This window comes from Eriocheir sinensis, chromosome 27 (assembly GCF_024679095.1).
Source record: "Eriocheir sinensis breed Jianghai 21 chromosome 27, ASM2467909v1, whole genome shotgun sequence".
Lineage (NCBI taxonomy): Eukaryota > Metazoa > Arthropoda > Malacostraca > Decapoda > Varunidae > Eriocheir > Eriocheir sinensis.
The window spans coordinates 9003621-9019157 of record NC_066535.1 but is presented as its reverse complement, the minus strand read 5'-3'; the positions used below and the strand labels follow the sequence as shown (position 1 = coordinate 9019157).

The window sequence follows — 15537 nt, the reverse complement described above, 5'->3', positions numbered from 1 at the left end:
GCTCCACTCACACAGCTCTCCTTGACAGAGTGGAGTCAAAGGCTCTTCATCTCATCAGCTCTCCTCATATTGATAGTCTTCTACCTCTCAAATTCTGCCGCCATGTTGCCTCTCTTTCTATCTTCTATCGATATTTTCATGCTGACTGCTCTTCTGAACTTGCTAACTGCATGCCTCCCCCCCTCCCGCAGCCCCGCTGCACATGACTTTCTACTCATGCTCATCCCTATACTGTCCAAACCCCTTATGAAAGAGTCAACCAGCATCTTCACTCTTTCATCCCTCATGCTGGTACACTCTGGAACAATCTTCCTTTATCTGTACTATTTCCTCCTGCCTACGACTTGAACTCTTTCATGAGGAGGGTATCAGGACACCTCTCCTCCCGAAATTGACCTCTCTTTTTGGACACCTTTGACCTCTATTCAGGAGCAGTAAGTAGTGGGCTTTTTTTTTTTTTTTTTTTTTCACCCTTGAACTGTCTCCTTAGCTGTAAAAGAACAAAATATATATATATACATCCCTTAGTAACCGGTAACTGTGGGGATTCAAAGGTGCCGGATAATTGAAAATGTCGGATGCTTGAGGAATGTTCTGGAAGTTCTCCATTCATTTTCATTCAACCGATCATGTATACACAGGTACCATACACTCAGAAATGCATCTCCTGACTACAATTATAGTCAGGGCTCTTAAGTTTAAATGAAAATGGGGACATCTTGGATAAAAGCACCAAATTTTTGTCAGGTATTCTTTATGGTCCGAACATTGATTTTGAGGCCGGCGCCACGCTTTCCAACTACCATATCACTTGTTCGGGGGAAGAAAAGAAAAAACTTCCCAATATTTTCTTTTTTTCTTCAAAACAGTGCATTTTATGAGCAATAGGTCTAGGGACCACAAAACTAGAAAATTAAATTCTGCATACATTTGTTTCAGGTGATTTTCCTCTGGGTATAACAGTTTATGTGAAAACAAGCCCGGAAGTGAAATAGATTTTACGGAAAATGGAGAAAATCACCCTAGCCATTTATATTTGCCTCAATATCTTTTAAAAGAGTGATTTTTCGTCAATATGCCATATATATGAAGTTGAAGAGTAAAGATTCCTTTTTCATTTGGTATACGTATCTTGTAACAATTGATGGTCTAGACAATAGAAATGAAAATGAAAAATATGTCAGAGTAGTCGAGCCACGACGGCAAAGACGAATCACATTTTGCAAGTCAGAGGTTGAGACCAAGGAGCCTGACTAAAGACCAGTCTGGAAACCAAGGCTGGCCTCAAGAATCACTGACTGTGTTGTAATAAGGTCAGGATTTTCTGGCAGACAGACAGACAAACATTCAAACTTTTTTTAAATATGAAAGTAACCCATGTCTGCCTTCTTTCTCAGAAAGATGGAAACTACGACAGGAAAGAGGTCTGACCTCAAGGTGTTCTGACACAGTACACAGATGGAACCATCTCTTTTTGCCGTGAAATTGTTTAATGGTGAAGCAGTTGTACACTTTCTCCCAGTTGTCAATGTCAGTGTGATTAATGGCTATGCAAACATTGTCTTTGTTCCACACATAATCAAGGAGCTGGATACTAAGAGAAGAGTTGATGTTGTTTGGGACCGCTATACCAAGACCAGCATCAAGACTCAACGAGAGAAAAATGAGGAAAGGTCTAAGGAGAAAGGAAGCAGGACAGACAAAAGTCCTAAGAAACTGGCCTGATTTCCTTCGTGATCCTGACAGTGAGCAGGAACTCTTACAGTTTCTCTCAGAAAAATATTGGCATCACTGACTATCCAGAAGGAAAGCAGGTGTTTATAACATTGGGTAACAGACTAATCACCAGAGGTCTTCCACACACTGTGTAATCATAAAGAGGCTGACACGAGGCTCATCATTCATTTGCTAGATGTACTAGAAAGTGGATGCAACGGTTGTTTGGTACCCACTATTGATGCAAATGCTGTAATTCCCATTGGCAGGTTCAGTTTGGCAGTGGCAAAATTTAACTCATCTCCACATTAATGCCATCAGCCATGCCCTGGGGGAAGAGAAGTTCATGACACTTCAGCATTCCACAGCTTCACAGGGTGTGCCCCAACATCCACTTTCTTTGGAAATTGGAAGAAAGCTGCATGGGAACCATGGAGTGCATTGCGTGAAGTCACAGAAGCTTTCAGTTACTTAGTGACACATCCCTCTTTATGCAGCAGTCACAGTGGATTCTCGGCAGTTCCAGCTATTGGAACACTTCACCGTCATCAAGTATGACAAAAGGAGTAGTTTAGAGCGTGTGAATGAAGAGAGCTCTTCTGCCAGAAGAACAGTACGATGGAGAAGATTACTCCGACACATAAGGCTCTGTTGCATCACACAAGGTGTGCTGCATACCAGGCAGGAATCTGGGCAACATGTGAAGTCCAACAGCAGTCCCCATCTCAAGAAGGACGTGGTTAGACACTTGACACAAGTCAGAATCCTGGATTCCTGACTGGAGCAGCCTGAAGATGGCAGCAAGTGCTTGCAGTGAACTTCTCAGATGCGCCTGCAAAATTGCCATTTTTTTATAGTGGTTGTGGGACAAGGCGTACATGCAAGATGTCAGGCTGGAAATGCACTGAACCCTGCAGCTGCAGATGTGAAAAGTGAACATAAATATGAAACATAAATGTGAAAAGATAGTAGAAACAATGAAAAGTGATTAGATAGGAAATTCCTGTAAAAGACATTAGATTTGTTTCTAATACTTAGATGCATACATATTATTTGTTGAATAAAGTGTTCAATGTAGATTTAGTAAGATTAATATCAAGTTATTCTACTTTTTCTGAGGCATAACAGTTATGACTACAGAATGAGATGTCTTATTTCTTCTAGCTCTAACATGGACAAGCATTACTTTATAAATGATGGTATGTGAAATAAAGTGCAAGTTGTAATAGTAAAACAAATAAACAGTGCTTTTACTTTTTGGTCGTAATGAACAAAATTAGTTCATGTCTAGTGTATTGTGCTTTATTTTTCTCTAGCACTAACATCTATTACAGCACATATTTTTGCAAAGTAAAATTTTAATACAAGCTGCATTAATACAAACATTATATATTATATATTTTTTAATCCTGAGGAATTACTTATGCCTACATAACACAGATTTTCACAAAATATTAACTCAACCTTGTCCTCAGAAAATCCTAACTTAATTACAATACATTGTCATTGATTCTTGAGGCCAGCCTTGGTCTTCAGACTGGTCTTTAGTCAGGTATTACAACACATTGTCAGTGATTTTAGAGGCCAGCCTTGGTCTCCAGATTGGTCTTTAATCAGGTGTTACAACACATTGTCAGTGATTCTTGAGGCCAGCCATGGTCTCCAGGCTGGTCTTTAGTCAGGTTCCTTGGTCACAGTCTCTGACTCGTTTTTGCCGTCGTGGCTCAACTACTCTGTGATGTATTTTGCATTTTCATTTCTATTGTCTAGAGTCTAGACCATCAATTGTACAACAAGATACATAAACCAAATGAAAGACGACTCTTCACTTCAACTTCATCTATATGGCATATTGACGAAAAATTGCTCGTTTAAAAGATATTGAGGCAAATATAAATGGCTAGGGTGATTTTCTCCATTTTCTGTAAAATGTGTTTCACTTCCGGGCTTGTTTACACATAAACTGTTATACCCAGAGGAAAATCACTTAAAACAAATGAGTGCAGAATTTAATTTTCTAGTTTTGTGGTCCCTATACCTTTTGCTCGTATAAAAAAAAAAATTTTTAAAGTTTTATTTTTCCAAAACACGTGATATGGTAGTTGGATTGCGTGGCGCTGGTCTCAGAACCAATGGTAGGACCCTAAAAACTACCTGAAACAAATCTGGTGGTTTTATCCGAGATGTCCCCAAAATACCCCAAAGAGACTTGACTTGTTATTATCATTATTATTATTGTTGTTATAATCATTATTATTATTATTATTATTATTATTAGTAGTAGTAGTAGTAGTAGTATCAGTAGCAGTAGTAGTAGAAGCATTAGTAGTAGTAGTAGTAGTAGTAGAAGTAGAAGTAGCAGTAGTAGTAGTCGTAGTCGTCGTAGTAGTAGTAGAAGAGGCGAAGCAGGTAGAAAGGGAGGAGTGTGTACTCTATAAGCTGCCTGTTTAGCAGCCCCAAAACACCTGAGACCCCGAAAAAGAAAAATGAAAGTGTAAGCAATAAGAGAGGAGAAGGAGGAGAAGAGAATATAAAAGATTATAGAAATGGGGACAGAGATAAAATAATAAGTATCTTAAAATGCGAAATTAAACAGTCAGTCAAGGAGAGAAAATTGTTTTACAGGTCAAAGGAAGAACAAAGTACGCCCGAAAACATTAGACTTTATCATGATGCCAGGCGACGAGTAAAAAGATTAGTATGTCAGGCTGCACTCAAGTCTAACAAAATCAGAACACCACACTTCCCTTCATCCATAAGTACAAGTAAATTGTTTACCACTGAACAGAGTAATTTCTGTTGAGTAAAGTCTCCTGTAAGCAGACTGATTATCTGGTAAAACCTACACCACTTCCAGATGCTCCATTAGCTGATCTAAGATAACATTTTCAAGTATCTTGGATAGAAACATCAAGTTGGATACTGGTCTAAAGGAACTCAAACACCGTGGATCCAGTTTATCCTTGACAATAGGTTTCACGAGTGCCACTTTCTCACTCCCCGGAAAAAAACTTGCTTTCAGTACTGATGTTATCCATCTCCATCATAAAAGTTAAGAAATCAATAAAGTTTCCATTCTTAATGATGTCACTTATTGGCAGGGGATCATTATCAGAGTACGTCAGTTTCCCCCTGTGTACGATGGATTTCACCACAGCCACATCCACTCGTTTAAAGCATGTTAGCTTAATTTCAGGGACCGGTGTTTCCAAAGCGGGTCCATGGTAACCATCCGCTTTAAAGTTTCTGATAACGTTCTCAATTTTCTTATAAAAAAAGTCTAGAACTTGCCAGTACATCGTCCGAGAACTCATAAGGTAGCTTGTTACCTTTTTTGTTTCCAGTCAAACTATCAAGCACCTTATATAGTTTATTAATATTAGACCCTGCCTCCACAACTTTATTCCGATAGTATCCTCTTTTTCCGCTTTATCAAAAGCTGTTTTTCTTTATTTCTTGCCTCCTGGTATGCTCTTCTTGCCTCATATGCTTTAAGCCGACACCATAGGCTTTCTTTTTTCTTTTTCACCTGTTTCGCCCTCAATATTTCCGCATTAAACCAAGGTGCTATCTCTTTTTCAGTCAGAGGGCAGAGGCTATTATACTCATCTCTAGTAATGCCATTATATAGCTTAACCAGGCAGGTAGCACAATTTTCACATACCACCGAGCCATGTTCACAGATTTCATGACTTTTTGTGGAAAATTTCTGCATTACAGAGCTTATCAATATTTCTGGTTGAAAATTTCTTTTCTGTCTAAATGTTACTTTTTTTATCTCTGCACTGCTTCCTTTGTACATGAAATCTCAAAGGTTACCAATTTATGCACAGGGGATATACAACATATTTCATCAACACACCTCTTGCACAAGATCGCAATCTATGTCACTGAAAACGAAGTCTATCACATGTCTCCCTATGGAGGTTACCCCGTTCATTTTATTGATCAAGTTGAAAGAGTCTATCAAGTGCTCCTCATTCCACAGCCACTGCTGTCGTTTGTTTGTTTACATCAGCCGCACGGCTGCTCACACCCACAACCGTTTTCCATCTGTACGAATGGAACCAACGGTTGGCCGTATGAGCAACCGCGGTTGCCGGTAGCCTCAACGGTTGGAGGAAAACGGCCAGTGTGACACCACTTATTGCGCCGTCAGCTCTCCTCCGTACAGGTACGGTAAAATTAAATTAACTTTTCTTCTAATTTATATGTCTTTTTCTGTGTTAGATTTATTGATTTCCATTGGTTCTGTGTTATGAACTTGTGCACAAAGCACTGTTGTAAAAGTTTAATTAAATAAGCAATCATCTGGGGTCCAGGAACGGATTAATCCATTTTACATTGATTTCGATGGGGAAAATAGCTTCGGTTTACGAACATTTCGGGTGACGAACGGCCTTCAGGAACGAATTAGATTCGTGAACAGAGGTTCCTCTCTCTCTAATATATATATATATATATATATATATATATATATATATATATATATATATATATATATATATATATATATATATATATATATATTGGATAGATGACCCTCGATTTTCCAGACAAACAGGGGAAAGGGTGTTTGAACATTATCTGAACAAAATCTCAGAATTACATTACTTCGAATGAAGATCCAACAAAACTTGTAACAAGTTCTAGCCCAGGCATTGATCACCTACACTCACCTGAAAAGAATATTATTGTTCCAACAGTCGCCATGAGTCAACGCCGTGAATTTACCGCCAGGACCAATGGCCGCTTTGAAGATGTCCATCCCATGAACCTTGGTCTTCCTGATCCACGCCACCACGTGCTCGTATTTTGGAGTCTGTCAGGGAAAGATTTATTTTGATTAAGCACTAGAGGACCTTGTGGCAGTAAATGCCAAACAAAACATTCATGCGATCCTAGGTTTTGGGGGTTGAATTGCAACCTGTGGAGGTAAAGGAGGGGGTGGAGTATGAGAAGGTTGTAGGAGTTAGGGAGGAGACAGTGGAGGTCGATAAATAGTATTGGAGTTGATGAGATGTAGAATTTCGAGGAGCAAGTTTTGGGGGTCGAAGAGGAGTTTGTGCATGTCGAGAATGAGGTGGCAGTTGAGGGGAAGGCAATGGAGATAGATGAGGAGGTGGTTTTGGTCGAGGAGGAGGTTCGGGAGGTCCAGCAGGCGGTTGTGGGGATTGAAGAAGAAGCTGTGGAGGTCGAGTATGAAGTTATGGGGGTCGAGTTAGAGGTTGTTGGGGTTAGAAAAAAGGCTTTAGAGGTCGAGGAGGAGGTTCTGAAGGTCCAGGAGGAGGTTTTGGGTATTGAGGAGGAGGCTATAGACGTTGAGGATGAAATTGTGGAGGTTGTAGAAGGTGAGTGGGAGACTGTGAAGGTCGAGGATTAGGTAGTAGAAGTCAAGGAGTATGTAGTGGGGATTGAGGAGACTTTGGAGGCTGAGGAGGAGGTTCTGAGGTCCAGGATGTTGTGGAGCTTGAGGAGTAGGCTCTTAAGGTCATGGACGAGGCTCTAGAGACTGAGCATTAGGTTTTGGGAGTTTAGGAATTCGAGGGTTAGACAGATGAGGAAGTGGTGGTGATCAAAAAAGTTTTAGGGTAACGTGCAGGACGAAAGATGGCGACGAAAATTGCGTTCATTTGGATAATATCTTCGGGGCATCGCCTTCAAGTATTTACTTTCATGGTGATTACTCATGCGCATTCGAATGATGGGGCCAACAGTGCCAACCGTATACGAATAGATAGTGTGACTTAAAAAGGTATGGCGAGAGTAGACTGACTGGGAGCTGGGGGTCATTTAGATCTGAGGATGGGAAGCCACTCGTTAATAAGGACATGTTTCTTAGCATTGCATGTTGACATGCCATATTTCATCTCAGGAGATTGAAAGACTTGGTATGCATCTATGAGTATGCAGTGACAGTCTCTAATCAGTTCAGTTACTGGGAATAGGCACCAATATAGGCCTCTGTCACGTAGGACTAGAGCTCTTCTGGAGAGAAACAAGGAGATATGTCACGAATTTTGCAGAGGAGGTCGAGTGCCATTTCAATGCAAATGATCTCCAGCCTCCTCACAAACCCTGGAAAAGCTCCGCTCCAAGCCTCCCAGGTTAGCATTATCCGAACAGCAGATCATTGCCTTCGGACATAGGCTGAGTACTTTGTGCAGCTGTACAAGGCAGACCATCCGAGTGGGCAGCTCCCAACAGCTGAGATAATGATCCACCCATTAACGAAAGCCCACCCCCTCTTGACGAGGTCAGAGAGGCTGTGGCAGGGTGAAGGAGCAGAAAGGCAATTCTTATTTGTAATATGTTCGTAGCTGCTCAAAGCTTGAGGTGTGGCCATGATCCGTGGGTTGCATATGGTTTTGAATGCTGAATGGGGGTCTAGTATCATTCCTCCTGACTGGAAGAGGGGTTTGTCGTCCCTGTTTGGAAAGAGATCGTGGACCGTCAGGACTGCAACAACTGCTGTGGTATTACACTGCTCAGTGTGTCAGGCAAGGTGCTTGCACATCTTTAGCTCGTGCGGATTTGCAACCAGCTGCTGAAGGTACAGAGACCTTAGTAATCCGGGTTCACGCCTAGTAAGTCAACAACTGATCGTATCTTAATGTTTCGTGTACCGGTGGAGCGCCGACGTGAGTAATCCTTGCCGAGTCGCCAAAGGTGTTGGGGATGGCTCTCAAGGCACTGCAGGAGGCGAAACTTTTGGGACTTCAGGTCTCCTAGGGCAAGACCAAGGTACAAGTGCTTGGAGGCTGACCAGGTGAAACAGTACACCCTGTTCATGCGTGTGGCAAGGACATTGCTACTTTGGGAATGTCACATATCTTATTATTGTAATGCAGAACAACAGTAGGTCTTGTCAAGAAGTCCTATGGAGGATTGGTTCGGCCCACAATGTTATGGACTCTCTCAGCATGAGTATATGATGTTGATATTTATGCAATCCAATCATTTGTGCTCCCTGTCTTACTCAAAAGGTGTGTGACATGACACTAAATAGTGACGAATATGCGAACCGATACCTTTGGTAATAAGTACTTTCGCAGAATCATGGGATATCGCCAGAATGACTTTGGGTCAAATTGGTGATTACTAAGTGATATTGATACCTATTACATGCATAGTCCATGAACACCAACTTTTTTTGTGCTGCCTGTAGCGCCGGTAGACTTTTTTGAGGGACCTTATGGATGGCCCCACCCCGTTTGTGGCGAAGGCTAATTTTATTGATAGTGGCTGCCGTGATGTATGACTTGCTTGGCCCATGCTGCCACTCGGTGCTCCCCTTGACTGAAGTCGCTGAAGTTAAAGTTGATTGAAGATCCGAACAGCATGTGGGTCGCCACTCGACAACGACTTGAAAAATTAGCTTGTTTCAGTGGGGACTCGAACCTAGTCCACGCCAAGGCCAATTAAGGAAGGTCTCCTCATCCCCGCCCATTCGCTCAGCTGAACCTCGGAGCACGTGAACAGAGGATTAGGACTGACGTCACAGGGAAGAGGGCGCGAGGGGTCGCGGGCAGGTGACCCGTCAGTTCACAGCTGACATGTGAGAGACAGAATTCTCCCAGAAAGACAGTACCAACACAGAGCGCGGCCTGGTGTTAACCAGTTTTTGCCTCCAGTATGGTGAGCTGCTGTGCTCAAGACCATTCCTCTCCCATACCTTTCCCCAAGCTGATGGGGTCACAAGAAAAAAAAGAAGAATCTTCCCTCTGACGTCAGCAGCACCCAGCTCAAAACTGTACATGTGATCAGATTTCCCTTGGGTAAGCTGGTGGGAAGACCTCCCTCTCTTGGCCTTGGTCCACGCTAGGTCCTCGGGCTCACCACGCCCGCATGCTAACCACTCAGGCAGCACCTCCCCAACACTGCGGTAATACTGGCACGTGGCACGTTACTTGTCGATCCTGCTCACCGGGTTGCTTCTGTAGGAGACAATCCCGAATGGAGAAGGCCAAGAGGAAGCCCACAAAGTTCGTGGCTTGAGCATATCGATGAAACTTAGGGGGGAAGGGGGCCTGCATAGAGACTTGCTCAGAGGAACCCCCGGGATTGGTGTCGTAGGGTGGATGAGGCTACGCGCGTCTTCCTTGCGTATGCCCCAATTGACTAATTGACCAATTTTGACCATTCAGTAATCACATATAAATTGGAAAAGCTTATCCTAATTATTATTAATAATTATTATTACTCAGCATAGGCGTCCATAAAAATAGTCCCGCAGTCAGGCCCACTTGTCTGTGGGTCTTAAGTTAATATATTTCTTGAGTTCTCACCTTTTCCATGATCATGGCCGACGCTTCCATCTGACTTTCGGTCATCTTTTTGAACATTTCTGTCATCCCAGTGTTGTCCTCCGTTAACCACTTTTCAATTAGGACAGGCCATTTTTCTGTCAGGGTGCAGTCCATCTTCTTCTCTAGAAATAGTGTGGCGGCATGGAGTCTGCCCAGCTCCTTCAAGACGAGAATGGCGTGCGGTACATCCATACCTCGCCGCCTCTCAAACATTTTGAAGTGTCGTTGCCTCAAGTCCTCTACCATCAGCACCTCCTTCCCAATGGTGTACGAGGCAGAATACCCCTTGGCGGTCCTGAAAAGTTTAGACAAGCTTACCTTACCATAACATGTGCCTCCATAAAGGTTTAACGCACACGGAAGGTGACAGAGATAAAGTTAATGAAGATTTTACTGTATCTTATAGACTATGGGGAACTTACAGGGCTCCGTGGCAAAGTGGTTAGCATGCCTAGCCATGAATCTGCGATCTTGGGTTTGAATCCCGGCCTGGCAGTCTGCACGCAGCCTACCCAGTTTTTCATCCCCCCCTTTCGGGCTTGTTGATAAATGGCTGCATGGAGAAACGTGGGGAAGATAAATTGCGGTACATAACCCGAATGTTGCACTTGCCCAGTGTCATGGAGTAATGGGTTCTCACCCATCACAGATTCAAGGGTCAATAGGACGGAGATGAGCACTGAGGTCACCCTCAGCTATAGCGTATCCTTCCAGCTTTACCTTATACATTACCTCATAGGGCTGTATTCAGGTAGTAGGCACCTGTTTCCTGTTCTGTCTGTACAAATGGAACAGAACACTACTTTTCCTTTACCTCTAAAAAAATGTTTGACAGAGTTCCATAATATTTTATTGAAATAATTCAAATATGCTGTATATACACGTAACGAAAGAAAACATTACTCACCTTATTTAATTAAAAAAATATTGTGAAAAAAATCATAACAGAGAAAACCCAACAACTTCATCTCACCGTTTTTTCATCAAGTTGACATAAACATGGCTGAAATCAGGTTTCCTGGGATATTTAATTCATTCCAATGCATAAGTTAAGCACATGTTTCGATTTTTATGTAAATAATCATTGCATATAATTTAGCCCATACTATCCCAGAGTAATCCACTTTTCCATTCATCTTAAACCGCTGGCCAGTAATTAGCTACTGCTACCAGCAGTTGCTCCCTTGACTCAAGAACAAGGCGAGTTGTAGAGAACATTCTACAAAACAAATGTACATATGAATTATTTTCATGTGTGCGATGACTGCAGTAATCAAATACAACTCCACTTTGCTCCCTGAACTTGACAGCGATTTCAGATGAAGTAAGCAGTGTACCAATATTTATTTTAAGTTAAGTAAAAAACGAATCTAGATGATTGAAGGCATATTCCTCCTACTCATCCCCCTTCTGATTACACTATGCCTGTTATTGAAATTCATTAGAATGATGTTTTCTATGCCCTCTGGCCTGAATCCTGAGGAGGATTATGGACCCGATGGAGCGTCTCCGCGTTGATGCCAGGAGCTGATTTTGGGGAGAGTGAGGGGCAGAACTGCACGGTTCTGGCGATCTAGGCATGCAAGGGCATTTCAGCGTGCGGAGAAAAAGCCCGCCAGGCAGCAGGCCGTTAATAGCTGTAGTTTCTTTGGCAATATATACGGCTCAATTTTCTGCAGCGAATTACAAAATGTATTAATAGGCATCCTTGGCATCCCCTATTAAAGGCTGTGATTCACAGATCCAGGTAAAGCTTATCATTCCTTGGTGATACTGACATCCTCTGAGACTGCAATTGACAGTCGGATTGATTAAAGGAGGGAACTGCTTACCAAAGAATGAACGGGTACAATGAGTTGTCTCGTAGTACTAGATGATGCATTGAAGAAATCGCATACGCTTAGGTGAAGGCGGTGAAAGCAACGCAGACACAGAATTAAGTCAATAGCAGGGACAGAACTTTGTGGACAGAAGTGTATGCACTCAAGTTCTAGTGGCTAAAAACTGTACTTCCGCACTGACACGTACCGGCCTGCCTGGTCAAACTTTTTGGTCTCTGTCGTTCAACATCTAGCTTTTCTTCCTGCTGGAAGTATACCTACAACATGTCTAAGAAGGGTGACCACTAATTTTTTTAAACTACCATCCTATAGACTTGCTTTCTTGTCTTTATAAAGCTTTTAAAACACTCATTTACAGGAGAGCTCTTAATCATCTATCAACTTCTAATCTCTCTGATCATCAGTACGGATTCTGCAAGAAGCGTTCTACTGGTAATTGTCTTGTCTTCCTAACTGACTCCTGATAATCCTCTCTCTGAAACTTTAGCAAATTAGATCGAATATGCATCAGCAGTAGATGAGCGAACGCTTTGCCAGGCACACTGAGCAGTGTAATACCTCGGTAATTGTTGCAGTCCTGTCGGTCCCCTTTCCCTTTCCAGATAAGGACAACCATGCAACCCCCTTTTTCAGTCAAGAGGAACGACGCTGAACTGCCACTTGGCAGACATCACCGTATGCAATACCCACTGGCTTTCAGCAGCCACCATCTACAGACCAGCCAGAGAGAACTGTCCGTTTGAGGCTCTGCCATACTGAACTGGCCAAAGTACTCAACCTATCGAGTCCGGTTGTCCGGCAACCATCAACAACTGATAAAATCTGCCCATCAGCCGGTTGGATAATACTTGTCTGAGGTGTGGATTTGGAGCGGAACTTTATCAGAATTCGGAAGGTGATGATTTATTTATTTATTTATTTATTTATTTATTTATTTATTTATTTATTTATTTATTTATTTTTTTATTTTTTTGTGGGGGCAGGTCTCAAACCTACGCCCTAGCACCCCGCCGGAGCGCAAGGCGGAGACTCTACCACGGGACCACGGGAGCCCCCCGAAGGTGATGATAATATAATAGCCCTTCAGGACTTGCTTAGTGAAGGCCAAATGACGTTTTGCAGACTCCATGCCTCATGGCATGTGTGCGTGTGGTGGGGAGGTGTAGGGGTGTAAACGCTTGTGCTTCGTGGGTAGCATATGCGATGTTAAAAATATTAACTAAGTGATGACTCATTGCTTAATGTAAATATTGTTGCCATCAGTAATAAATAATGCCATTATTAGAAAATTATAAAAGTACATACATAAGTATTTATGTAACATGTGTAACAAGACTAGAAATCATTGGTCAGTTATAGTGCCACTTCATGTCTTCTTTCATTATTAATTTGGTTCACTGGTGGTACTGCAGTGGAAACCTGCCATTCCAAAATAGAACTAGGCTAGACCTGCATTTTTTTTGGCCAAGATGACATTTCGGACTATCGAATGACCCCAATTTTTTGTAAACGTGTTTGTACGTATAGAGTAACATTACTCATTAAATTTGGACCATCGGATGACCTCAAATCTTTGTAAACATGTTTATACGTATGGAGTAAGTTTCCTCATTAAGTTCAGACAGTTGGATGACCCCAAACCTTTGTAAACCTGTTTATAGGCTACGTGTTGAGTAACTTTATAGGGGGGCTCCCGTGGTCCAGTGGTAGAGTCTCCGCCTTGCGCTCCGGTGGGGGCGTATAGGTTCGAGTCCTACCCGGTGCCATTGGGAGTGGAAAGGTGGGCTCTTTCCGACACCCCCAGCCCCGTTTGGCCCTCCTCCTTGAAAGAATTGGGCATCTCTATACCCGCCGTCTGGGTGGTTGCTTGGCATGCACCGCTTTCCTCCCTTGGGGTATATCCCCAACGAAAAAAAAAAAAAAAAAAAAAAAAATTATACATAAAGGTGGTATTTCGTTGGGGATATACCCCAAGGGATGAAGGCGGTGCATGCCTTGCAACCACCCAGACGGCTGGTAGAGAGATGCCCAATTCTTTCAAGGAGGAGGGCCAACAACGGGGCTCCATGGCACCGGGTAGGTCTCAAACCCACACACTCCGGCACCCCGCCAGAGTGCAAGGCGCAGACTCTACCACGGGAGCCCCCCTATATAAAGGTGTTTGTTTACTTTAATTCTGGTAAACTTCTTAATGAATATTTTAATTTCTGCATTTATTCAGCAGGCTATAAATCAGTTTGTATAATCCCACGCTCAAGAGTGCAACTTAGTTTTAAGAAGTATACCCATTGCATTGACTCTGTACGCAATCTCTGTCTACCTCGTCTTGCCCCGTTACGTGTATTAGCAAACAGGGGTCTTGGAGCAGGAATTCCCATTCTTAGGATGTTCTATCTCTCTGTCATTCGGTCTCTGATTGATTATGCTGCACCAGTTCTGGTGCGTTGAAGCCCTTCTCAACTGAAGCCCTTGGAGCTCATACAAAATGAGGCAATGCGGATTATTCTAGGTTGTCCCAGGACGGCAAAGCTTGAAGTCCTCCGAGCTGAGTTGGAACTGCCCAGTGTTGTCTGCAGAATTCAGGAAATTACTTGCTGCACGGTCTGCCGCATGATTTGTCATGGGGACACCAGCTTAGGCAGGCTCTTGGTAACTTTCAGCCCACCCCTAACATTCCAGCCAAATCATACCTTAGAAAGGTCCACAAGCTTTTATCTGACCTTGGTGTCCTTGAACCGTGTCTTGCCCTCATTAGCAGCCCTTGTTATCCCTCTTGGAAACCTCATAGAGTCAGTGTTGATATAGAAAAATTAGATAAACCTAAAGATTCTTGGCTTCCTCAAGTCCTGCAGGACCATTTTCTGACCAAATTGTCTGCATATCCCCACACCCAGGCTGTCCATGTGTTTTGTGATGGATCTGTCAATGGCACCAAGACTGGTTGTGGATTATTTATTAGGGACTATGCCACCCCCTCTGAATACACTGACACTGAGGTTTCTAAGAGGCTTCCTGATCATCTGTCTTCCACAAGGGCAGAACTCTATGCCATATATGAAGCCCTCCATATCACTGTAGCTCTCGGGAAAGTTGTGTACCTGTTTGTTGATAGTCAATGTGCCTTGTATGCACTTCTGTCTTCCTCCCCTTCTGACTGTGATATAGTCAATAAGTGCCTTAGTGCCCTTAGCCTGCTTGAGCGCTGTGGTGCTACTGCGCACTTCATCTGGGTGCTCTCACATGTTGGGCTGCCCCATAATGAAAAGGCAGACAGACTTGCTCGTGCTGCCTCTGATGACCTCAATGTACACCCAGGTGTTGAATACACCTATAATTATGTTAAGAGTAGACTTAGGCTGCGTTTACACCAAACAAGTCGCGTTGAGTCGAGTCACGTCAAGTCATTTGAGGCAATTCATATTGACGCAACTCCGTTTACACCGACTGCGTCAACCTGAGTCAAGTCAGTACTCAATGACCCATTTGATTTCATGAAGAATGGATGCATGTTTTCGTTTTTTTAATTTTTTTTATTAATTTATCTTATTTATTTTGTTTTCTATTGGTCTTTTACTCTTTTTCTTTTCTTTTCTATTGGCGTTTTTCAAATCCTTTTCTTTTTCTTTTCTTTTTAGTTCTTTTCTTGCTGTTGTTTTTCTTTTGTTTTCTTT

General features: G+C 42.6%; 1 protein-coding gene across 5 annotated transcripts in view; it reads right to left on the bottom strand.

Annotated features, from left to right (window-relative positions):
* Positions 1–15537, bottom strand: part of LOC127004088 (uncharacterized) — a 31532-nt gene that overhangs the window by 6155 nt on the left and 9840 nt on the right. For all 5 annotated transcript variants that reach the window (XM_050871411.1, XM_050871413.1, XM_050871412.1 and 2 more), the window contains exons 3-4: positions 10005–10320; positions 6396–6538 (exon numbers count right to left, since the gene is read on the bottom strand). In XM_050871411.1, coding sequence (XP_050727368.1) covers positions 6396–6538; positions 10005–10320 — 459 coding nt within the window. The remainder of the gene's footprint in view (positions 1–6395; positions 6539–10004; positions 10321–15537) is intronic.